Source organism: Passer montanus, unplaced genomic scaffold (assembly GCF_014805655.1).
Source record: "Passer montanus isolate IOZ18808 unplaced genomic scaffold, ASM1480565v1 scaffold25, whole genome shotgun sequence".
Taxonomy (NCBI): Eukaryota; Metazoa; Chordata; class Aves; order Passeriformes; family Passeridae; genus Passer; species Passer montanus.
In genome coordinates this window covers 10,462,276-10,486,801 of record NW_024367149.1, presented here as the reverse complement: position 1 = coordinate 10,486,801, position 24,526 = coordinate 10,462,276, and the positions used below count along the sequence as shown (strand labels likewise).

The window sequence follows — 24,526 nt, the reverse complement described above, 5'->3', positions numbered from 1 at the left end:
CCCCGAGCAGCAGGAGCAGGGGCTGTCCTGGGAAGCCTGAAGGATCCCACTCTTTCTTTCCCCTTAGTTCTCTGATCTGTTGTTTGACTCCTCAGGAAATGTGTTCCTCCCACTCAGCACCTGAGCCCCTCACATGGAAATGAGGGCAGAGCCCTGGTCACTCCTGAACTGGATAATGGGATATTTTATTCCTCCCTGTTTACCAGGAGCCTGGGCACTGCCAGGAGGACTCTGGAATTGCTGGGTGGTTGAGCAGCAGCCAGAGCCCAACCCTCAGATCTGCCCCTGTGACGTTCCCAGTCAGAGTTTAAAGGTCTTTGGGTTCCACTGGAGGGAAGGGGGGATCCCAGTGGGCCACATCCATCCCCACTGGATGCTGAGTTCCTGGCCCAGATGGAGACCATGTGCTGCCCCAGCATCCCTGGAGCTGCTGCTCTCCCACGCTCTGAACAGCTGGAGCAGGGCTGGGATTTGCCCCTGTGTCTCAAAGACAAGGAAAATCAAAAGCTTTACCTAGTGCTGAAGGAATTATTTGGCATCACTAAACTGATTTCTGCCTGTCCTCACTTGGTGCAGCTGGACGAGCACATGGGGTTGGGCACATGGGGAAGCTCAAAGCCTAAACCCCAAATTTCCTTTTCTTAGCACTTTCCATGTGATTGCACTGAGGAACAAGGGCCCGAAGTGAACCGGGCGGGGCTGAAGGGCCGAGCCAGAGAACAGCTGGTGCAAAAACATTTCAACTTCTGCATCCCGAGCCCATCCCCGCAGATTTCCCTTCCTTCCCACCGCTCTGGATCCGCATCTGTGCAAACAGGATGAGCTACAAAAGTATAAATAAAGCGCTCAATACAGCGGGCACGAGGGAAACTTTAATACAACCATCCCGAGCGGCAGCGTTCCGGCCTCCCGCAGCCGCTGTCCCGCCCGCAGCCCCTTCGGGCCGCCCCCGGCCCGGCTGCCCGGGGGAGGGCACCGGGTCCCGCCCCGCCCCGGGCCCGCCCTGGCTCCTCGCGGAGCGGAGAGCGGAGCGCCGCGCTGGCTCTGCCCGCAGGTACGGCCGGGGCTGGGCACCGGGGCTGGGGCAGGCACTGGGCACCCGGGGAGCTCCGCACCGGGGCTGGGCACCAGCGTGCTTTGGTTCGGGTTGTGTGCCCGGGGTGCTGTGGGTCGGGCTCGGTGCCCGGGGTGCTGTGGGTCGGGCTCGGTGCCCGGGGGTATCGAGGGAAGCGCTGGGGCATGCTCGGGGTGAGCTGGGAGTGCCTCCGGGGTGTGCTGGAGGATGTTCAGAGGGATGTTTGGGAAGTGCTCAGGGATGCTCCAGGGTGCTCAGGGAGTGTGTGGGAGCGCTTTGGAGGCTGCTCAGGGGGTTTTCTTTGGGTCTGCTCCAGGGGTGCTCCTGGGTTTGCTCCAGGGATGCTCTGAGACTGCTCGAGGGGTGCTCCAAGCGTGCTCCGGGGGTGCCCCAAGGGTGCTCCTGGGTTTGCTCCAGGGATGCTTTGAGACTGCTCGCGGGGTGCTCCTGGGTCTGCTCCGGGGGTGCTCCGGGGGTGCTCTGGGACTGCTCCGGGACTGCTCGGGAGGTGCTCCGGGGATGCTCCGGGGGTGCTCGGGGCTCTTGGCCCCTGGCGTGAGCATCAGCCGTGGCTCACCCGGGTCGGGAGCGTTTCCAGAGCACGCCTGGCTCCGGGATGGGGGCACTGAGCCTGGCTGGGCAGCTGGGAGAGGGCAGGAAAGCTCTGAGCCCTGCTGGGACCCCCAGAGGTCCCAGGCCCTGGGCATTGCGGTGGAAGTCCCCAGAGCTGTGTTTAGCCTCAAAGCCGATCCATAAAACCCTGCCTAGCCTGGCCGGGATGCTCCGGGTGTGATGTTCACCGTGCAGGGCTGGAAGTGGGTCTGGGCTCTGCAGGGATATCTCATTCTCCTCACAGCTCTGGGATGTGACACCAGCAGGAAGGGCTTCCCTTGTCCACCCCAGATATGAAATATAACAGCTGTGTTGCCCAAATGAAATTGGTGAAGACCCAAAAACATTGCTCATGTAGGGTAAGGGTAGCAACAACAGCAATGTGAAAAAAATCAGCTTTTGCCTTTGGATGTGTTTTGCAGTCTTCCAGGTGGTTTGTGTTTGATTTTGGATGGGCTAAATGGGAAAAGCTGATCTCTTAAATGATACCTGAGATGGCAAAGGAGGAGGGGAAACCTGTAACCTCACGTTAATCATTGGTTATTTGTTGCTTTGCTTGTAATATTAAAAAAATAAATATATCTGCTGAAATGACAGCCTGATGAGCAGGGACCTGGCTGGGGAATCTGTGGTTGAGGAGGGATCAGGGAATGGATTCATTAAAACAGCCCTGGAGCTGGAAGATGAGGTGTCAGGGAGCCTGTTGCTGCTGTGGGCTGTGTCAGACTCCTGGTGCAGTTTCCTGGGAGTAAGAAAACCATGGTCACGTACTGCTCCTCTCCAGAAAGTCCTGTTGTGAGCAGGTTTTACCTCCCAGGTATCATCCCCCATGCAGAGCTGGGTCTGTCCCACTCCCACATATTTCTTTGCCATCAGGCAGGAATATGATATTGCTTCCCATCAGAGAACCTCTGGCATGGGAACTTTTGGGAGGGAGAGGTTTGCTCTCAAAGCATTCCTTGAATCAGGAGCGGTGTTGAGATCCTGGGACACGGCTGCTGGGTGAACACAGGCTCATTCACCAGCTCGGTGCCAGTTCAGGTCCCTCCCTTGGTGGTTTTACAGCTGCCAAATATTTTAAAAGTCGCATTTTCATCGCTGTGTGTTGCAGCCTAACTCTTGGGTCTTTTTAAGGAAGTTTTGGGAGCAGCCACATGAGCGTGGCCCCATTGATGAGGGGAAAAAGGTCAATATGGAAAGTTATTGTATTTTTCATTTGGTGCCCCACTTGACAGGGGTTCTGTGACTCTGCCTGGCTCCAGAGCAGTGGGATGCAGATTTTGGTCAACAAAACCCTGAGCCCAACTCCAGGGGTGTGAAGGAGCCCATTGCTCAGGGCAGAAATCCTCACAGTGGCAATGCCAGGGGGGATCAGTGGGGAGGAACTGGCTGCAGGGAGCTTCAATCCTCTTTATTTTAAACCTCAAGGGAATTCTTGTTTTGGGAAGCCTCGAGTCCTGCCCATCCCAGGGTTTAAACAGAACTTGAAAAAGAAGGTGGTGTCATTATTAAGAAAATACCAAATGTCCACCCAAATGGACAATTTGAGGGAGTCAGAAATGTGAAATATGGTGAAAAACCTACCCAGACACGGAGGTCTCCATCTTCAAAGTGAGAATATCCCAATTCATCTTTGCAGCCAGTTCCTCTGCCCATCAGGGTTGAATGTGGTGTAAGTGAGAAAGCTGAAACTGCACCAGCAATATGTGGTGTAGGGCTGAGGCTTGGTCAAAAACCTGGAGGAAAATCCCCATTTCCTAAGTGGGTGAGAGATGGGAAGTGCTGCTCCGGGGCTCCCAGCTCCCATTATCCACACAGGAATCACCAGCAGAGGAGGAAGGTGGCACATCCTCCCTCTCTGCAGCCCCAGTCAATGAGGAGAGTGGTTTCAGGTGTCCTGAAAAAGAAATGTTCCTGTGTGAAGAGGTTTTTGAACTTGTCAGGAGTGTGATCAATGCGAGTCTCGTTGGCTGGGGTCAGAAATCGATGGGAGATGGCTCCGTGTCTCCCTGGGGGATTGTGGTGCTTGCCCAGGGAGGAGGAGAGAAATGCAGACAGTAGGGTTTTCCTAAAAGCACCTAAAATTTCCCACTTTGCCCACGTGGGAGTTATTCAGTATCAGTGGCAGCAAAGCTTGACTTGTCCCAAGGTCAGGGAAACCAGCAGCTTGGAAGAGACCAGAAGCCATAGCAGGGAATCATTGCTTTCCCTCAAAACTTGTGGGATTGAGGCAAAGAGAGTAAACATTAGAAACGAGCCACCTCAGATTTTTGTCTGCCTTCTGACTGTGGAGCACTTTTGTTTCGGGGCTTTGGGAGAGAAGACTTTAGGGAAAACGCCACAGTTTTCAAGGCACGGGATAAAATCACAAGAATCGACCAAGGCTTTTGTGAGTCTGTGGCTGGAATGAGCTGAAGGTCAGTCAGAAAAGAGGTTATCAGAGGAGGGGGTGAATGTGATCGTTTTCCCCTCCTGGTAAGCCAGAAAAGAGGGAGAGAGTTTGGATATCTGATACCTCCAGGTCTGACCCGTCTCTAATGGAAATGCTGGCAGGAAGCTCATAACATTTATTAGACAGCAACGAGCAGCTTTAATAAAATCAGAATCCGCACAGCTTTATTACAGACACTGGGAAGGAGAGGGGCCTGAAATGGCTGTTTAAGTACCAAGGGTTGCACACCCGGGGGCTGCTGAAAGAGATCCCCTCCTTTATGGTTTGGTGCTGGGTTCATTATTCAGCTTCCTTGTGAAGGCTCTGGTTCAACCCCCGGGGAGGCCCCACACGCCTCCAGGATGTTTTCCATGTGCACAGCCCCCAGCTCCAGCCCCAGCCGCTCCTCCTCTGCTGCTTTTTGTGCAGGGAGGGTGGGAGGCCAGCCTGGACCTCTCCATCATCAGCCACGAGCTGATGGGTTGCAGAGAGAGCTCGTCCCTCTCCAGCACTCCCAAATTGCTTCCAGCTCCCAGCTCTGCTCTGGAGGTGCCCCGGGCAGGGAGCAGCAGAGGGAGGTTCCTCCTGGGGTGCAGAAAGGTCCTGTTGTCATCAGCCATGTGCTGAAACCTGCTCTCAGGATGAAGGCTCTTCCCATAAGTAACAGGTTTTGCATCCTAAATCCAGTCCTGCTCTGCCTCAGCACGTGTGGTGTGGCTGCAGGCTGGGATACATCCAGCTTGGGAACGTTCCCTCCTGGGTGCTCTTGGGTTTGTGGCAGTGGCTCAGGCATTCTCTGGTCTCCCCACTTTAATTCTGGGTCTGCTCAGCTGCCTTCTGCCCCCTCAAGCTGTGGTTCCAAGGGATGCTGTGGGGCACAGGACCAGTGGCAGTGGTGATTTTGTGATGCCAGACACACGTGGGAAGGTGGCTGGTGTCATCCAGCAGCAACCCTGTTTGCTCTCACTTTGGGAAACCTCATGACAACTCCTTGCAGTGCAAACCAGAACTTTAAACTGCTTTTATTTAGCTAGGTATTTATTTAATCCCGCAAAGTTTTCAAACCCCTTTTTCTTTCTCCTGGAGGGAAACTCCTTCCTGCAGCTGTGCCAGTGGGCAGAGGATCACAGCAGAGATCCCACCCGTGTGCATGTCCCCAGCAGACTGGAAGTGGGTTATTTTTCTTCCTTTGCAGTGAAAACAGAATTAAAAAATCCCTACAACAAATATTCCCCGAGAGGCCATTTTTATTCCTGGTATGTCCATTTGCAGCCGGGTTGTTGTGCAATCCAGACCGCCTGGATGGAGCAGGTTTGGGTGTAACCCTTTGGGTGCCGAGGGCCAGCTCTGTCTGTGGGGCACCCTGAGGTGATGCTGCCTCTCTGCTCAGCCCTGTGAGGCACATCTGGAGTGCTGTGGGCTCCTCAGGACGAGAGGGACATGGAGCTCCTGGGGTGGAGGCTGTGGAGATGAGGAAGGGCCTGGAGGCTCAGAGAGCTGGACCTGCTCAGTCTCAAGAAGAGATGACTGAGGAGGGACCCCATCCATGGGTATAAGTGTCCAAAGGGAGGTGTCAGATGGACAAGGATGGACCAGGCTCTGCTCAGCGGTGCCCAGCAATTCCAAAGGGAGGTGTCAGATGGACCAGGCTCTGCTCAGCAGTGCCCAGCAAAGGCACAGGAGGAATGGGCAGAAAATGATGCCCAGGAATTTCCACCTGGATGTGAGGCATGGACAGTGACCGAGCCCTCGGCAGATTGTCCAGAGAGGCTGTGGAGTCTCCCTCACTGGAGATATTCCAGATCTGTCTGGACATATTCCTGAGTAGGATGCTCTGGGATGACCCTGCTGGAGCGGGGAGGTGGCCCTGGATGATCTCAGTTGTCCCTTCCAACCTGAATGGATCCGTGGTGGAGAGGAGCGGGGCTGAAGCGCAAAGCTGCCATCCCCCAGGGATTCCCTGTGGGAAGGGGAGGGCAGCAGCCCTGCCAGCACCCAGGGAGGCAGCAGTGGTGGCCAGAGGGGTGGATGGGATGGCTCTGGAGCTGCCTCAGAGCCGTCTGGTTCCTCTCACCCACGGCAGCAGAGCAAACCCCGCCGGCAGCTGCGGTGCCTGATGTGAAGCAGCAGCAGCTCCAGGCCGTGACCTCAGTTCTCGTGCTTGGGGGACAGCCTTGGTGAGCCCCTTCCCCACCTCCCACCCTGCACAACCCCCTTGGGCAAAGCTATCAGAGGCTGGGTGTAAATCCATCAAGCGCCAGCCCGTAATTAATTAATTTGTGTGTTTTGACTCCTTCCCTTTGTAGCTCCCGATTAAAAGCTTATTTAAGGGGTCGCAGACTTCTTCAGTTCCAGAGGGATTAAATGTGGGAACAACTGTAGGTCGTATGTGGGTAATTGCAATGAGGAAATGCTCCAAATTAAAGCTTCCTGCTAGGTCTGTCCAGTGGGAAAACCGAACAATTCTTTCAGAACAACTTTAAAATCAGAAATACATACATGTATAGAAATATATGTACAGAAATACGTGTTATTTTTCCTGTTGTGCTGCTTTGCCTGGAGAACACAAGTGGCAGAGTGTGCTCAGAAGAGACACACGAGCGTAGCTAAAGCAGAGGAATTCAGCAGAAAAAGGAGCCAGCGTGCTCTGGAGTTGGTTTTGAACCTCAGGCTCAGCAATTGCTTGTGAAAGCAGAAAGCCACGGAGCCGAGCGTGGTGTGGGACGGAGCCGCGTGGGAAAGGGCCTTTGGGAAAGGCAGCCTTTGGGAAAGGCGGCTCTGGGATGATTTTTCATTCCTCGGGTAGGAAGTTTAACCCATCCGTGCCTCGGGGAGGGCTGGCAGAGGGACAAATGCTGGTTCTCTCTGCGTCCCGATACTCTGCTTCCTGCGAAGGCAGAACTTGTCTGCTTTTCCTCAAAGTTAATGTGTTAAAGTCCCGTTTGGGGGTTGCAGGGAGCTGGAGCAGCGCCAGCAGCTCTGCTCTCACACAAGATGTGGTTTTCCTCCCCAGCGTGAGGCTGGGGTCGTGCTGCTCCTTGGGCCATGGGAAAGGTGCTGGCGCTGCTCTGCGAGGGGAGTCCCTGGTGAGAGCCCCCAGCAGAGCCCCCGGCTCCCCGGGGACGCCTCCACTTCCCAGGATTTTCTTTCCCAGCCCTGGAAGAGTTTTGCAGCCCTGAAGCCCTCGGCCTTTGGAAGCTTGAGGCTGCTGCAAGTTCAGTGCAGAGAGTGAGGGATTTGTCCCTGCTGCCAGCCTGGAGGGGCAGCAATCCAGGATGCCCGAGGGGAATGCCAATGCAGGAGCTCAGGACAGGCACTCTGCCCATCTCCGAGCCACCCTGCCCAAAATCACAGAATCCCAGCTGGTTTGGGTTGGGAAGGACCTTAAAGCTCGTTCAGTTCCACCCCTTGCCATGGGCAGGGACACTTCCCACTATCCCAGAGTGCTCCAAGCCCCATCCAACTTGGCTTTGGCCACTTCCAGGGATCCAGGGGCAGGCACAGCTTCTCCAGGCAGCCCGCTCCAGTGTCTGCTGTGCCAGCTGCCCGCTGCCAGCTGGAAGTCCGGATGGATAACCCCAGAGCCGAGGGCTGGAGAGTTTGATACGGAGAGTGCCACTGTCCCCCCGGGAATCCCGGGACAGCCCCTGCCCATCCCGTCCGGCATCTCCCGGCGGGCTGCGGGTGGATGGGCACGGGACAAGGGGCTGTGCCCGCTCCACGCGTGGGAACGCGGCTCTGCCGGAGGATTTGGGGACACTGAGCCCTTCCGCAGCTTCCCGAGCGGCGGCAGCCGGCTGCGTTTCCTCGGGAGAGCGCTGGTGGAATTGCTAATGCTCCAGCCCGAGGTGCAGCATGCGGAGGGCTGCAGCTGCAGCATCAGGTACAGCAGCAACGCCGCCGTTAATTATTGACTCTCTCTTCAATTATCAGCCCTGATAAGGCAGCACCCCCCTCGACAGCCCGGGCAGCGCTTGGTGCTCCGTGTTTTCTGGGAAAAAAGAACTGTTCCGTGGAAAAGTAACTCGTTTTGTGCACCGGGATTGAACTGTCCTCGCAAAGGTCATCCGAGAGCCGTGGGCTGCTCTGCTGGAAAATCAATCCCTCTTTTGTGCTTCTTGGTTTGAACTTGTATTTGCTTTCTGAGCAAGGTCACAGCTCAGCTGACCAAGTTGGTGGCTGCTGGAGCAGGCTGGGCTCCAGCCACGCCGCGGCCGCTGCTCCGAGCCCTGCGCTGGGAGAAGATGCTTTGGAGGGAGGCAAGAGCTGCTGCTGCTGCCCGGGGGGTTTGTGGGTGCCAGCGTGAGCAGGTAACCTGACAAAACGCTTTGCTAACCAGTTTTTCCTTTCATCACAAAGTGCTGGAGCTGCTGCTGCAGTGCAGGAGGGCAGACAGGCAGAGCTCAGATCATGCTGTGTTACAGCTAACAAGACTGTGCTAAATGCTGGTGGGTTATCTTGTTATTTATAGGCTCAGGGTTAACTATTTCCCAGTTAAAATAACTAGCAAGACACTCTGGGAGAATGGATTTTGTGGGTATTGGTGGTACGTGGTTGAGTTGATTTGTTATTTAAATGTTTGGGGGTGTCATGGTGCTCTCCTTTCTGCTGGCTGGGGTGGATGGGGGAGCTGCTCACATTGCCTGGCAAGTGGGATGGAGTGAAAGAGGGGTTAAATGTGAGTGTAAAGAGCCAGTGCTTGAGTCCAGGCTGGTTAAAAAGACAGTGCATTGTCCCTGCAAACGGGCTGCCCCCGGGAATAAAGCCACTTCACTCTGTTGCCTTCTCACATATTTGGCTTCTCCGTTTCCATTTCTGTATGTATTTATTCCTGCCTTGAGAAAAACTTTCTAATTCCAATCTGGATTAATCCTCCCTGTTCAGCAAAGGTAAGAATCAGCAATGCATGGGGAGAAAAAGAAATGTTCTTCAATTTTATTTAATAGAGAAAACTCAGCAAGTATAGAACCTGGCAGAGGGTCAGGCTAACAGGTTTTAGCAGGATGCAGAGGCACCTAAAACTGTTACCCTGCCTCAAATGATGGACCCTGGCTGTAGGGGTCTGCTACTTCTGGCAGATTACTTCATATTTTAATCTCATTTTTCTTAGGGACAGGCATGGGAGAGCAGCTGTGGGGTCCAAAGAGGCACATGTTTGGCTCTAAGCCATCTTCTCCATGCCTGAGCTGCCCCGGAGGGGACAGGAGAACATCAGCAAGCTGGTTGGGAACATTCAGCATCCTTTTACGAGGCGATTTTGAAGTAGATTGGTCAAAGGAGAGCAGTCGTAGTATCAATTTGGGCTGCAGAGTTGGGACCCAGCCAGCTCATAAATGATCCAAATGTAATTATCTAGATATTAAAGCCCTTCCTATTCACTGGCTTTCCCCCCCACTTTCTGAATAAATGACCTAGAAGAGTGGAGTGTAGCTGGTCAGGCTGGAATTGGCTACAGTCGGAAAATTAAGGGAAAGAAACAACATTTGAGAAAGAGGTTGGTGTTTGTTTTGGCACGTGCTGTTCACTGGCAGGAGGAGACAGAAGGAGTTGTCCTTTGTAGAAAGAGTGTGGTTGATTGGAGAGCACTTGAGGAGCTTTCCAGGAGCTCACAAGGTGCTGGGTGGGCATCAACGTGACCCTGCTGGAGCTTTGGAGAGCTTGGATGTTCTCCTTGGGCTGGGACCTTACTGACTTCTCATCAAGGCTCTGCATTGACCATAAACATGCCCACGTGATTGACAAGTGATGGTTTCTATAAAAGGTTTTGATCTTTCAAAGTATTTGTCATAGAATCATAGAATGGCTTGGATTGGAAGGGACCTTGAAGATCATCTCATTCCATGGGCAGGGACACCTTCCACCATCCCAGGCTGCTCAGAGCCCTGTCCAAGCTGGCCTTGGACACTTCCAGGGATGTGGCAATGTCCTGTGGTAACAATACAGCAGGATTTGACTCCATTTTTTAGCTGGTCTTTGGTAAAGGTCAGCTGGAGCCCCTTCCTGGGGAGCTCTGGAACTGTGGTCAGGCGCTAAAGCCCTCGCCGAGGCAAAGCTCTGCACGCAGAAAATGAGTTCAGACTCTGGTGTTTTGGTCCATGAGATGGGTGTGAGCTGGGGCTGGCTCAGCACAGGCTGTGCTCTGCTTGGTCCTGCCCTGAGAACATTGCACAGCTCAGGGATGCACTGGAGGAGCAGGGATGGACTTCCAAGCAGCCTCTGGCCAGGAACCAAACTAGATACTGTAAGGAGAATCATAAACAAACAACCTACTGTTCAGGAAACTCCCACGTCATCCTCTGTAGCAGAAATTAAAACCAGACCTTCTCACTTGGAGCGTTGTTGTTCTTCTCACACGAGCCAGGGAGCCTCCACTGTGATGTCCAACCTCCTTCACCCTTCCCTGCTCCTCCCTGTGCCTTCCTAAAGGATCCAGAGGTGAGAAGTTTCACCCAGGACCTTTCTTGGTCGTTCCCAGCCTTAATTTCTCATGCTCCAGGAGGGTCTCATCCATGCCCACGTGATGGGAAGGAGCTGGAAATGTGTTACAATTTCTGGCAACACAGCGCAGAAATGATGTGAAGATCTCAGTGTTGGCTGTGGTAGATCTCCACCTGAAGTTGTTCCCCGAGCCAAAAGCAATTTGTCTGTGGTTCAGTGCAATTTGGTGAAGGTTCTTTTTAACAGCAGGGACGTGCTCTGAAGTAATGGCTGTCATTTGAATGAGATTCAACATAAATTTTGAATCTTTGCTTGTTATGGATTTTAAAAAAAGGCAAGCCAGTCATTTCTGTGTAGTTTATATCCCTGTTGTCAGGGAGCTTTTATCATGCTGGATACCTCAGCTCACAGGAGTCAGTGGAGAGTCCCTGTGCCATCGATCCCAAGTCATCCCAAATGTCTGTCTGTCCTCGCTGGCAGTCAAGCCCTCTGTAATGCAGGGAGTGTTTTACAAGGACCAGCTCCCCGGGATGTGTCTGTCAAGCACAAGCTGTTGCCTCTGGAAAAGGAGCTATTGATTTTAGCAGCTTCAAAGCCCTTGGACACCACTGGGCTGCAGAAGATGGGAAGTGGGAGGGGGGTGGCCTTTGAAGGCTTGTAAGGTTTTAAGGAGAGATGAAGTTCACATGGCTAAGTGTGTTATTTTATTAAATTAGAAGTATCCATTTCTTTTTTTTAAGGGTGAAGCGACTCCTCAGCCCTTGTCAGAAGATGCTTAAGTGACAGCCCAGTTAGACCCCCGCCATGGAGAAGACAGAAGGTATGGAGCCTCCAGGATGGTTTTTTTTTTTCATTTATTCCTTGAAAAAAACCCAACCAAGCCTGGAGTAATTTCCTTACAGAAATGCTGTAAATAACCTGTTCTCTGTAGATGTGGGGCCAAGAGGTGAAAAATGCATCGCTCATTATCACGCTGATTTCTTAGAAACCACAGCAAAGCAGGTCCCAGCTCTAGATCAGCACATATTTGCCCTCCCATGCTCTGTGACAGATCCCTGCTCCCACCCTGCAGCTGTGCTCCTGTGCCCTGGGATGACCCCAGTGGTGTCTTCCCTCTGTCCTTCCTCTGACTTCCACATGCTGCTTCCCACCCAGGCAGCACCTCAGCAACTCGTTTGCTCAGAGGTGCAGAGCAGCCCAAACCTCTGTGGTTTCAGGGACTTGGTGCATAAAGGGAAGTGCAGAAATTTAACTATTACCCCTCAAGGTGGAAATCTGGGGGCTGTGAATGTTTGCAGGCTGGAGATGGCCGTGTTAAAGCGGGAGGCTCTGCGGGAGAGCTGTTTGCCTGTGCTGGCTGGGTGGGCCAACACAGTGACACCCATTTAGTGGTGATTTGCCTCAATTAGGAGCTGTGCTGGGAGCTGAGCCGGTCACCTTGGGATGTGTGCTCTGCATGGCTGCAGCTCTGAGCAGCAGCCTCTGCCCACATCTGTCATTTTCAAGGAATAATTTGTGACCTGGTGGTTGCAGGTGAAGCGAAGCAATGATTTTCCTGCCTTGTGTGCACTGCTTATGCCACTGAAAAGTTCGAACCAAACCAAAAGCCTTGAAGAATGTCATTGTCACAGACTGATCCCACGCTCTGTTATTGAGCTGGATTTATTATCCACCAGGCAGCTCTCTGTACCTACACAGACACGTAGCTCTGCCTGCAAAACCTGCTGTTTGCTTAATTGCCAATTAGAGCCATGATTTCAGGAAATTTTTGGCTTCCTTAGTGCAACAATTACCTGATGCGCCAGATCAGAGCTTGGTGCGTGTCACTGTGTGTCTGCACAGCTTCACCACGATAATGAGCTGCAGCCCCTGCCTGCCCAAAACTGAGATGAAAGGAGAAAAACATCTCCCCCCTGCTCTAAACATTTTTTTTTTCTAAAATTCGATCATTTATTCTTTTTTTGGGGGGGGTGTTCCAGCAGATGGCCAGCCACCCAAACCCGACGGGGACAGGGAGCAGCCCCGCAGCCTCCCCTACTCCCTGGAGACACCCTACGGCTTCCACCTGGACCTGGACTTCCTGAAGTACGTGGACGACATCGAGAAAGGCCACACCATCAGGAGGGTGCACATCCACCGCAGGGCCAAGCAGCCCAAATTCAGCACCCTGCCCCGAAACTTCAGCCTGCCCGAGAACGGCTCCCGCGCCTGCTCCGGCGCCGCTCCCAGCAAGAGCTGGACCTCCACCTGCTCCTTCCCTCAGCGAAAGGCGTCCCTGGGGGAAGAGCCGCCCCGGGCCCTGCTGCCGGCCGAGGCGGCTGCCGAGGAGCCGAGCTACCGGAGGAAGGCGCTGCTGTTGGAGACGCGGCGGCAGGCGGAGCTGGGCGCGCTGAGGGCGAGGCCGCAGCTGCTGCGAGCCTCCAGCATGCCCGAGGCGCTGCCCCCCGGCCAGAGCCCCCCGCCGCTCCGCAGCCCTCCGCAGCACGGGCACGGCTCCGAAAGCGCCTCCCTTCCCGGCTCGGACAGCCTCAGCCCGCCGCGGGAGATGGAGCCCCGCGGGGCCGTGCCGGGGCTGGGCCCGCCGCAGCCCGCCTGGCAGAGCCAGCAGCTGCAGGTGGTGGTGGAGAGCCGCGCTGAGGAGGGCGATGCCGCCGATGGCTCCGGCGTGGCCCTGCGGCTGGCAGAGGAGAACGGGAACGCTGCGGAAAGGGGGCTAAGCGTGAGTGAGGTGGATGTGAACGTGCTGAAGGAAGGTGAGGAGAGGAATGTCCGAGACAGCGGTGTTCCCCAGGCTCCTGACCATGGAGAGCCCGGCGGGGTCACGGCGCTGAAGCAGCAGGTCGCTGACCTGGAGGAGCAGCTGGCCAGGAAGAAAGAGGAGCTCGAGCAGGTCAGGGCAGTGCTGGAGCAGCAGGATCATGAGATCCAGGAGAAGGAGAAAAGCATTAAGCTGCTGGCCAGCTCCAGAGCTCAGCTGGAAGAGCAGCTGTGGCAGGAGAAGTCCAGAGAGGCTGAGCTGCGGAGGCGGCGCGGCAGCGGGGCCTTGCAGCGCCTGGACGCCGCGGTGAACACCGAGCTCTCCCAGGGGACAGCGCCCAGGCAGGCCCAGGACAAAGGCATCAACGTCAATATCCCGCTCTCCACCAGATCCGTCGGCTGCGGCTCCCACCGGGAAGAGAACAGCAGCGCGCAGGCCGTGGAGGCGTGCAGGGAGCCAGGGCTGGCAGGTGCTCGAGCACAGGGACGTTCTGGTGAGGCCAGCATGGAGGCTGGGCCTCCTGCCCCGGGCTTCACCCCGCTGCAGATCCACGAGCACCCCGGCGACGACAACCAGAACCACCAGGACTCCCCTGGGCCAAACGCAGCCCAAAGCAAGGCGGGCTTTGGAGAAGATAACCCTCGGGAAGGGCTGCAAGAGGAAGGTGCCCCTGGCCACGAGGACCTGCCGGCTGTTGACCCCATCGGCCAATATGTAAAAAAGATCCAGGAGCTCCTGCAGGAGCAGTGGCTGTGCTTGGAGCACGGGTACCCCGAGCTGGCCAGCGCTATCAAGCAGCCGGCCTCCAAGCTCAGCTCCATCCAGAACCAATTAGTTAATTCCCTAAACTCCCTGCTCTCTGCCTACTCCTCGCAAGGGCCCGTGGATAAGGAGAATTCCAACACGCACTATCAACAGTTGGGTAAATAATATTGGCATAGGCTTCGATGTGTCCGGGCCAAATCTTTTCCCATTTATTCCAGCGTGGAGCAGGGGGATGTGGTGGAACGGTTGTTGTCAGTCAGATCAGGAATAGTCTCGACAAAGCATGATGAGAAAGGCAAATGTCTGCACTGCACAAGTTATGGATCTGACGTGGGAAAAAGCAAACAAAATGATGTAGGAGCTCATAAAGCAGTGGCTCATTTATATGCAGGATCAGCTTCCAAAAGCTGCCACACTGGTGGCTGTTCCATCAAATAAACATTCTTTTTATTCGGATTGGACATCTCAGTTTGCAAGAATATGAGACTGGTGCTCATCTGGGGTAAATCAATTTGGAGTTCTCCAGAACCCAAACCAGTCAAACTAACTGAGCAACCAGGCTGGGAAAAGACTGTCCCCACTCACAGACCTTCATCTAAAATAATTTTAGCTTATATGAAGATGGGAATCCAATGCCTGTTCTCTGGGGGAGGGAAGGGACTTGCAAATAGATGAGTGACTTATTCCTTAATATATATACACTATTCAAATTCCAATGGAAAAACTCATCCATGTAGTGTTATAGCAGATTTATATAGGAATTTTCCAATACATTGCTAGTGGGGAAAAACACCCCAAAAACCGAAACAGTATTACAAAAGTAAAATCTACTTATATTCATAGGACAAATACATAATTTCCAGTCACTTCCTTTATATTCCCAGTCACCTGGAGATGTTTGAGACATTATTAAAGGTGGCAGGGCAGGTTCAGGTTGTGGCCAGCTGCATCTGTAATTTTGCAAGACATCAAAAGACTGATGAAGTAAGGTGCTTACAATTATGATTTGTAGCTTGTTGCTAGAGGTTGGGAATAATTATTGCTAATTATGGCACATCTGCTTAATTAATCTATTATTTTGTATTTTGGTAGAAAACTCTCCAACCACAAGTCTTAAATCCATCATGAAAAAGAAAGGTTATGGTTTCCATGCAGGAGGCAATGGGACCAAAAAGAATCTCCAGTTTGTTGGGGTAAATGGTGGGTAAGCATCCATTCAGAAGACAAAAACTGCCTTTTAACGTGGAATGTCCTCTGTATGGCTGGAGAAGTCATTCTTTCTCCCCCTCTTTTCCCCTCCTGATTAAAAGGCCAGTTGAAGTAGAGCCTCTTTTCTCCCTTCTTTAACCCAGCACTGATAACCCGTGAGTAACCCTCTTGGGGAAGGGCTGTGGCGTGCTCAGAGCAGAGGGCACACGCTGGGCACTGACACTCTCTGCACACCCTTCTCCTGGGGCTTCTTCCAAAACCCAGCTGGGGATATTCCATGGGAAGACTCCCTGGGAAGATTCCCACTGACCTTGGTGGGTTTTGGAGGAGGCCAGCCCTGCCTGGGTCAGCACGCTGCCACTAACCTGCCCCCACGCTCCAGCAAAGCCAACAGCACTTGGTTCAGGGGCTGGGAAGACACTTTTTTGGTAAATAAGGGATTACCTTGGGGTGAAGGAGACTTTGGGTTGTGCTCCCCATTCCAGGTGTGTCCACTATCCAACACTCCTTGGCCTGTGAGCTAGGCAGAGGCAGCACCTCCTGCTGAGGTGGACGTGTGCTGGCATGAAGAGTGCAGGACACGTGTCACTGTCCCTGGGCTGGGCAGACAGCTGGGTGTGCCAGCCTGGGTGCTGCTTTCTGCTCACATCCTGCTCCCCTGGCTTCCCAGCTGCTGGGTTCTGCCAAATGGGTACAACTTGTAGGGACTGGAGGAGTCGTGGTTACTTTGAGGAAAGTTCTGGGGTCCCCATCAGAGTGAACGTTTTCTGTTTTGTGGAAGACATTATTAATATTAATGCTTTTAGAGAACCAGAGGAGAGATCTCCATCAGGGCTGCTGGAATGGTGGATTCAGCCCAAAAGACTTCAGCCCACAAGCTGTGCAGACACAGCTTTTGTCTCGTGCTCCTCGAGGCTGCTGATGCCACCAGTCCCTCCTTGCCACAGGGGCCATGCTGCTGTCACCCTGCCACCGTGCCAGCAGCTGCCAGCAGGGAGGCAGCTCCCAGCCCCTGCCCGGGCTGTGTGTGATGGACATCCCTCCAAACCCTGAAGTAACCTTGCCTGCTGCTCATTAACTGCTTCTGTCACACGCCTGCTGCTTAAGGAGCCAAACAAAGACTAACCCCGACTTCGGCCGTGGCTCAGACCTTTTAACTTGCTGCTTGTCACTCTGGGCTTCACCCAAGGCCCATTGGGGGCAATGAGCCTTGGTCAGGCCCCGTGGCTGCGGCTGGGGAAGGAGGGAGTAACCTCTGGTGTCCTCAAATAGCTACGAGACAACGTCAAGTGAAGAAGACACCAGCTGTGAGGACAGCGCGTCGGATGGTGACACCGAGACCGAGGCCGAGGGCAGAGCCGGGGACACGGAGCCCGAGCAGGCTGGAAGGGAAAGCAGAGGGGCTTCCTCAGGGGAGAAGCGTGAGGATGATGATGATGGTGATGAGCAGGAGGCATCAGCAGGAGCAGCACCCTGCTCTCAGCACCAGGCTCACAGGTAACCAGGACACAGTGATGACCAAGCCACAGTGGTCACAGGACACGGTGCTGCAGGGCTGGGTCAGGGCTTCTGGTGACCTCTGCAGGAAAGGGAAAAGGCTTTAAAGAGCTAAATATTTTCTGAGTTGCTACGGAATCTAATGGGGATTGATTCAAGCCCTACACTGAGTCATGTCTGGTGAGTTAGCTCATTTCTTCCCTCTCATGGAAAGTTTTTTGGTAAAATTCTTTGCAGGTTCAGGAATAAGATTCCCCCCCCCCCACCTTAAGGATTTTTGTAATAGATGAGATTGACCACATAAATCTGTGGCTCTGGGCTTAAACCTCTGCTTAAGTGCTTAGCTTTGTACCTAAAATCTTTGTCAAGTCAATGGGACAACTTGTGTCCAATAATTTAAACACTTAAATGTGTTGAACATATTCCAACCTAATCTCTCTGTGTTCTCCTACTTGGTTCAGTATCTCTTGCAAGTCCATGGTGGATTTACAGAAGTCTTTTCCCTTCAGATGCAAACCCTCTGAAGATTTCCTTGCTGCCTGCCAGCTCCTCAGTGAACACCTCCCAGAAATCAGGAGCAGAAGCAACAAGCATCTGGTACAGATATTTCCCACTCCCGTTTCAGACACGGTTCATGCTCTCTGTTCACTTTAATGGATGAGATTATCCCTGTGGCACATTGCAGGCTGTGCTCTGGACAGCTTTGTGGGGAGAGGGGGTGAGGTGACATCTGAGTCAGTTTTACACGGCCAAAAAGAAAGGAAGGGGGGTGGTGGTGGGGAAAGGAAGATGAAGGCTTTGTCTGGTTACTCATCCAAGTCACCACAGGAAATTCCTTTCCCCCTCAAGTTGTAGCAGCAATCACAAAGCCACAAGCTGAGTGCTGGCTGGGTGGGGCCAGGAGCTGGGGCAGCCGCTGCTCCGCAGGGACAGTGACAGTGACAGTGACCCGTTGGTGTTTGCAGCAGCACGTCCTCGGCTCCATCTCCCAGGAGTGGTTCCAGGTGTCCAGCCACAAGGCTTCCAGGCCGGAGGTGGTGGCAGCGTACCTGGAGGCGCTGGGGGACATCCAGCCCCAGCTCCTGGAGACCGTGGTGAACCTGCCTGACAGGAATGGCAACACAGCTCTCCACTACAGCGTGTCCCACTCCAACTTCCAGGTTGCAAAGCTCCTGCTGGACACGGGTAGGAATGGTCACTCTGCTCAGCCAGGGGTTCTGCTGGGCTGGGGTGGCAATGGCTCTTGCCGTGGGGTTGTGGTCCCATGAGGGGTGGCTGCACAGGGAATGGGGGGACATGGACAGTCCCAGACATGGCAAACCCTGAAGGAGGTGCAGGGTCCTCCCAGGAGCTGAAGGAGGTGGGACAGAGGTGGGGCTGAGGGCCAACAGCCACCTACCTGCAAGGGCCCCATCCAGGAGACACCCATGGAGGCAAGGTCCATCCAGGAGAAAAACGGGCCCCAAGATCCATCCAAAGTACCAGGATAGGGCTGCGGTCCATCCAGGAGACCTGGCTGACCTCAACACCAGCATCCTCCCCCATAGCTCAGCTCTGGGCCCATGGATGTAGCCGGGGGTCCCAGCTGGGGCTCCTCAGGGACATGAAGGCTCATTAGTGCCCTCACACATTTGGGGCCTTTGCAGCCTGACTTTGGGATGGCTCAGGGTTGCTGGATCCAAAGGGATGTCCCTCATGGCCGCAGTCCAGGTGGCTCCCCAGCTTCTTGCAGCAGCCAAAGCCACATCATGGCTTGGGGCAGGAGGATCAGACCCCTGAGAGCGTAAGAAACCCCCAGCACTGCAGAAAAACTCCCATGTTAAACTATTGAACTTCCAGCTTGTGTTGCAATGAAAGAACAAAAATCTCAGCTGAGCTAGTACAGGGCAAAAATGTGCTCGTGCTCCGAGAGAACAGAGGCACTTTGGCCTTTTGTCATGGGCTGGACAATCCATGAAATGTTTGGGAAATGGCAGATTACCATACACATCTATAACCCGATTGTTGCCGCAGAGGCGCGGGGAGGGAAGGGTTTGAGGCAGCTGCTTCCTCAGGGCCAGGCTGGACCCGAGCCCTCACCCTCAGACACGGCTCATTCCTCGTGGAGGAGCTGGAAATGGGCTCTTTGAAGTGAAAAATGAGTGAAACGGGGCCAGGATGTTTTCCAAACCCGTTGGGTGATGGGCGTCTCTCTGCTGCTCCCTTGCCACGGGAGCCAAAGCAAACAGCCCACAGCTCCAACCAGCATGTGCTTGAGGCATTAATTATCCCCCTTTAATTTCTATTTGTTGTGGTCTTCAAAGTTAATTGAGTTGACCTCAACAGTTGTAATTAACTGTAGCACCAGGGGCCGTTTAATGCTGCGAGCCCGGATATTCAAAACAGATAAATCCCCGTCCTGTATCATTATGGAATCGCTCCTTTTCCTGGAAATATAAGATGCCACACGTTGTATGACTCCCTCTTTCCTTTCTGCTCCCTCTGGGTGATCCACCACGGGCTGGATCCACCCCCTGCAGGCAAGTGCTGCCTGGACCTGCAGAACCGTGCTGGCTACACGGCCGTGATGCTGACGCCGCTGGCGGCCCCCGAAACCCGCCAGGACATGGAGGTGGTGATGAGGCTGCTGAAGGAGGGGGATGTCAACCTGAGAGCTGCCCAGGTGTGTGACAGCAACCAGCTGGGGCACTAATTCGGGTTCTTTATCTTCTGTGGCAGTGCCAGGCTGGGGCTCGGCAGCAGGTGTGGGGTGGGAGCTGCTGCTTCCCAAATGTTCCCAAAGAAACCTCAGCTGAGTTGCAGTGTGGCCACCCAGCAGCTCCCTGGGAAGGGGTGTGACAGCTGGGGCAAATGGAGAAACCAAAAAAAGGCTGGACATTTTTCAAACGAGTGTTTCTGAGGTAAAAATCAGAAGTGCTGCCAGGGAGGAGCAGCAAGGGGTGAACCCCAGGGCGTGGGAGCTACATCAGAGTCACACATTTTGGTTCAGGGATGAGAGTGCCCTCACCCATCTCTGCTCCCAAACTGCTGTGAAAGTTAGTCCAGAGCTGAATAAACTGCCCAGGAGGATTTGGGGAACCCATGTTTGGGGGCAGCTGGGCAGTTTGCAAGGACCTTCCACAAGTGAGCAGGTGCCTCTCACAACACCCACTGAGGAGCCCCAGGGTAATTTAATAACATGCAATAGGTGATAATGACATGCAATAGGATGCAATATTAATATGATTTATTATCATGTATGTACGGTGCAATAATAATAGACAGTGTTGTAATTTGTGGTTATGGGATGTGGGTTAGTGGTGGGCTTGGCAGTGCTGGGTTAATGGTTGGAATTGGTGGTCTTAGAGAGCTTTGCCAATTTAAATGATTCAATTATTCTATACGTGCTATAATAATAATAATAATAATAATAATAATAATAATAATAATAATAATAATAAACAATTATAAAAATAATAATTCTAGATTGATAACTATAATTAGACATTATACAACTATTATAATAATTATTATTATACTTATTATATAATATTATACTATTATAAATACTATAATAGTATACATTATTATATATACCATTATATTAAAAATAATAATAATAATCTATTATACTATTATTATATTATTGAAAATATTATCAGATAATTACTATAGTATATATATTATATATAACATATTGTATAACATAATTATAATTATAGTTATAATAACAATACTACTACTACTAGGATCATTATACTATTATTATATTATAATATTATTATATTATTGAAAACATCAGATAATTACTATAAACACATATATAATATTTAACATATAACATATGATATATATGTCATATATATAATATGTTATATATAATATATAATATATTCTTCGTCTTCTTCGTCTTCTTCTTCTTCTTCCTCTGTTGTTGTTGTTATTATTATTACTATTAATGTTAATAATAATTTATTATTCTAATTATCATTATTACTGTTACTCTTCCCCCGTCAGCGTGGGCGGGCAGGGCAGTGGGAGGCGGCGGGCAGGGGTTTCTCAGCCTGTGCTGTGCCCTGCAGGGCGGCCAGACCGCGCTGATGCTGGGGGTCAGCCACGACCGGGACGACATGGTGCGGGCGCTGCTGGCCTGCCAGGCCGACGTCAACCTGCAGGACGAGCAGGGCAGCACGGCGCTGATGGTGGCCTGTCGCCAGGGCAACGCCGACATCGTCCGGCTGCTGCTGGCGCAGCCCGGCTGCCTGGTGACGCTGACAGACAAGGTGCGGCTCCACAGCATCCCCGGGCTGGGGACACCCAGCTGGGATCGTGGCCTTGAAGGGAAGGGGTGCTGGTTTGAGTCCATTTTCTGGAAGCCAACCCCCTGGCTTTGGTGCTGCTGGGCCATGGATGGGGTGGCTGTGACAGCCATAGGCTGGGCAGGAGCATTGGTGTAACCCTAAACCATCCCAGATGGAATCCCGGGCACGTGGAGTCAGCACAGCTTCAGCTCCAAGAAATGAGCAGCAATTAACTGCTGAGAATGGAGCCTCTCCGTGGGGATGTGTGGGATGGGAGCGGGTGGAAATTCCTCCTGCCGGGCCACAGGGCTGGGTTTGGAATTACGGAACTATTTTCTAATTAAACTATAATTTTATCTGAGACGTGCAGGAGGGCACCGGGGCTGGGCAGAGGCACAGCTGGGCTGGGTTTGGTGTGGCTGGGGCCCAGAGGGGGGTTTGGGATGGTGACTCACTGTAAGGCAGGGAAGAACAGAGGGAGGGGAGCCTTGGGGCTTGGCTCTGACACCTCTGTGTCCTGCAGGGCGGGAACTCGGCGCTGTCACTGGCCCGCGGGGACATCGCCGCGCTGCTGCGAGCCCACATCGAGCTCAGCCCGTCCCTCCCGGTGTGAGCCGCAGCCAGCTCTCCTCCCTGGGGCAGGGCCACAGGGCAGCAGCCTCCCTGCACACCGAGTCGTGCTCCCCGTGCCGAATTCTCCTCATTCCTCCACTCACAGCCCTGATCTGTGCCACAAACAACTCCAGACTCTCCTCTCCGCTCCTCCCGGGTAGATTTGGCAGGTGAGCACCCGAAAAAACTGAGGAAAGCACATTAGAGCAGCAATACTTAGTCTTTTGTAACCTGAGGTTATGGGTGTCCTTTTAATCGACTACTTAACTGTATCTCATTTAACTTGTAAGTTTGTGTCCTAATATTTATTATCAGCTCTTCTGTAAGTAGTGGCAGGCAGCGATTACTCAGTGTATGTAACAACAAACACAAGCTGGATGGATTATGGAAAGCATAAAATCCTATTTATGTTTGCTTGTGCGGGTCTGATGTAAGAATTAAAAATTAATGCTCTAGGAAAATATTTGAGCGTGCCAGACCCAAACACGCAGACATTGTTTTGCCTGGGTTTGGAGTTACCATATGGCTGTTATTTTTCCCTAATTAAGTTTGAGCTAACGGGGAAGTGCAGCCCATGGACAGGCTCTGCATCATGGTGGGGTGGGGCGGGGCATTCCAAGCACTGGGAGATCCCAGCAGATTCCCATCCCAGGGTGTGGTGATGTTGTCCAAGAGCTCTGTGCAGTGGCTTTGCTGGCAGATGCCTTTTGGAGGAGCAGTGCTTGCTCCTTGCTTTGCCTCTGCTCAATTTTAATATTCCCAAACTCCTCCTGTAAAGCCAAGATGTGATTTAGGTGCTGGAACTGGGTCTCCCCCACCATGGAGCACCCCCAGGGTCCAGCATCACCAAAAATCTGGGTTTTTTCTTAAATCCCTCTGCTGACAGAGGCTCAGGCCCCACTTTTCCAAGCATCCTTGTTCTGCTGCATCAGGACCCACTGGGTCTCCCTTGGTTTTGGTGGAGCACACCCAGATCTCCCTGAATAGGTAATTACTCTTTTTTTTTTTTTTTTTTTTTTTTTTTTTTTTTTTTTTGTAAGCAGAAGTCAATTCTGGACCACTCTGGTTGTTGTTCAGTCAGTTCACCTCCTGACAAAATGTTTCTTGAGCTGCCTTGTGCCCCCATCCTTGCAGGGAGGGGAGAACAGCCCTGACCTCTGTTTTCCATGGAAATCTGCCATCTGCTCAATTTTCTTTCCTTTCTTCACATTTTCAGTCCAGAGCATTCACTATCTCAAACTCCTTATCTGCCTTTTTTTTTTTTAATCTATAACCCAAAATGCCTCCTTTATGTACAAATAAAATGAATTAAACCTTTCCCTGTGTGTGTCCCTGTGGCTGTAGCTTTTCTGGAGTGATTTCACAGCACCAAACCAGCCATTTTTGAGTTTTTTCTTCAGGTCAGTGACACCCCCCACATCCCCAGAGGGGTCCCTGCACAGATATGACAAGGTGGGATATTTTTTGCAGGAATTCCCCCGATTTGTGTACAAAAGCCACCATGGGCATCTCTGCCAGTCCCAGCTGCAAACAAAAAAGAGCCAGAACACAATTTTTTGACAGTTTTCACTGAGTTTTTTTCCTGACAGCTCTGGATCCACACTTGCAGAGAGGAATTTTCCTGCTGCTTCCCTGAGGAAGGTGGAATTTCCAGCTTCAGCAGAATAAATGTGAGAGATTTTCTGCTAACCATCAGGGTGGCTTTGGGAGGTGCCTGCCTCCTCGATTTGGGGCCAGGGAAGCTCTTTTTGGGGTTTGCTGCAGCTCTGCAGGGAGGCACCACAGAGTTTGCTGCCTTCCCCTGCCCCCTGCAATGCCCCTTTCCCTCGTGTTCCCATCCCTGCAGGCTGGTCAATGCATCCCCAGGGTGTTGGTTTTCATTCCTGTGCCTCATAATTCCTCTCTGCCCTTCAAATCATCTCCCCAGGGAGGAGCAGCTCCCCCAGGATGAGCCCCTGGAGCAGCTCCTCTGCTCATGTGGACCCTGAGGGATCGTGGATTGATTGATGGGCATCTCCCAGTGCCCAAAATTCCTGCTGTCAAAGTACCAGACTGCACAGAAAACCATCTGTGGGATCTCAGTGCCACAAAGAGCCTGAGCCAGCCTTAATTTATATATTCCAATATCACTGTAGAGATCAAACTAAATATAGGCAAGGAGAAACACACCCCCAGTGCGAGCACTGCGCAGGACAAATGGAGACAATTAAGTCACAGCAAGGAAAGGAATTAATCTAATGATCTTTACAGGCTCAGCATCCAGCAGCCCATCAGCTCTGAGGGGAAAGGATGACGAGGAGCTCGGTTGAACACGATTTTTCCACTCTCCTTATGGGCATTTCCAGTGTGTCCCTTTCCCTTGCTGCAGGGAGAGGAGAGGGGACTCTGAGGGTCTCATCTGGAGCACCTCAGTGCTCAGGCAAAACCACTTTGCTCAGCCTTGACAGGGTGAGAGGGCTGAGCATGGAGAAAGCTTCAGAGAGACCTCGGAGCTCCTCCCAGTGCCTAAAGGGGCTCCAGGAGAGCTGGAGCGGGACCGGGGACAAGGGACAGGACACAGGGAATGGCTTCCCACTGCCAGAGGGCAGGGATGGATCAGAGATCAGGGATAAATTCTCTGTGAGGGTGGGCAGGCCCTGGCACAGGGTGCCCAGAGAAGCTGTGGCTGCCCCTGGATCCCTGGAAATGTCCCAGGCCAGGCTGGAACAACCTGGGACAGTAGAAAGTGTCCCTGCCATGGCAGGGGGATGGAACTGGATGATCTTATAAGGTCCCTTCCAGCCCAAACCATTCCAGGATCCATCCAAAGAGAAAAATCTCCTCTTGAGATGATTATCAGCCAGAACCTG

The 24,526-nt window shown here is 52.7% G+C and overlaps 1 protein-coding gene across 8 annotated transcripts; it reads left to right on the top strand.

Moving 5' to 3' along the window:
* Positions 1 to 949: 949 nt before the first annotated feature.
* Positions 950 to 23,006, top strand: KANK4 (KN motif and ankyrin repeat domains 4). Of its 8 annotated transcripts, none has more exons than XR_005627704.1 (11): positions 7,627 to 8,428; positions 11,297 to 11,376; positions 12,536 to 14,236; positions 15,172 to 15,283; positions 16,561 to 16,785; positions 17,295 to 17,382; positions 17,751 to 17,970; positions 19,305 to 19,447; positions 20,847 to 21,047; positions 21,589 to 21,847; positions 22,721 to 23,006. XR_005627704.1 is itself a non-coding variant. In XM_039711730.1 (11 exons), the coding sequence occupies exons 3-11, from the start codon at positions 11,361 to 11,363 to the stop codon at positions 21,676 to 21,678; spliced, it is 2,796 nt and encodes a 931-aa protein (XP_039567664.1). In that variant the 5' UTR covers positions 7,627 to 8,428; positions 9,003 to 9,007; positions 11,297 to 11,360; the 3' UTR covers positions 21,679 to 22,690. The 8 variants fall into 8 exon arrangements, 7 of the variants coding, with proteins under 7 accessions (XP_039567667.1, XP_039567663.1, XP_039567668.1 ...); XM_039711730.1 differs by lacking the exon at positions 22,721 to 23,006 and adding an exon at positions 9,003 to 9,007 and having other exon boundaries at positions 21,589 to 22,690; XM_039711733.1 differs by lacking the exons at positions 7,627 to 8,428; positions 22,721 to 23,006 and adding an exon at positions 950 to 1,054 and having other exon boundaries at positions 12,539 to 14,236; positions 21,589 to 22,690.
* The last annotated feature ends 1,520 nt before the right edge of the window (positions 23,007 to 24,526 follow it).

Excerpts from the sequence above, each read along its gene's own strand:
- KANK4 (XM_039711729.1), top strand. Across the intron at positions 16,786-17,294 it reads TCTCAGCACCAGGCTCACAG|ATGCAAACCCTCTGAAGATT; the intron begins GTAACCAGGACA and ends TTTTCCCTTCAG. Across the intron at positions 19,448-20,846 it reads TCAACCTGAGAGCTGCCCAG|GGCGGCCAGACCGCGCTGAT; the intron begins GTGTGTGACAGC and ends TGTGCCCTGCAG.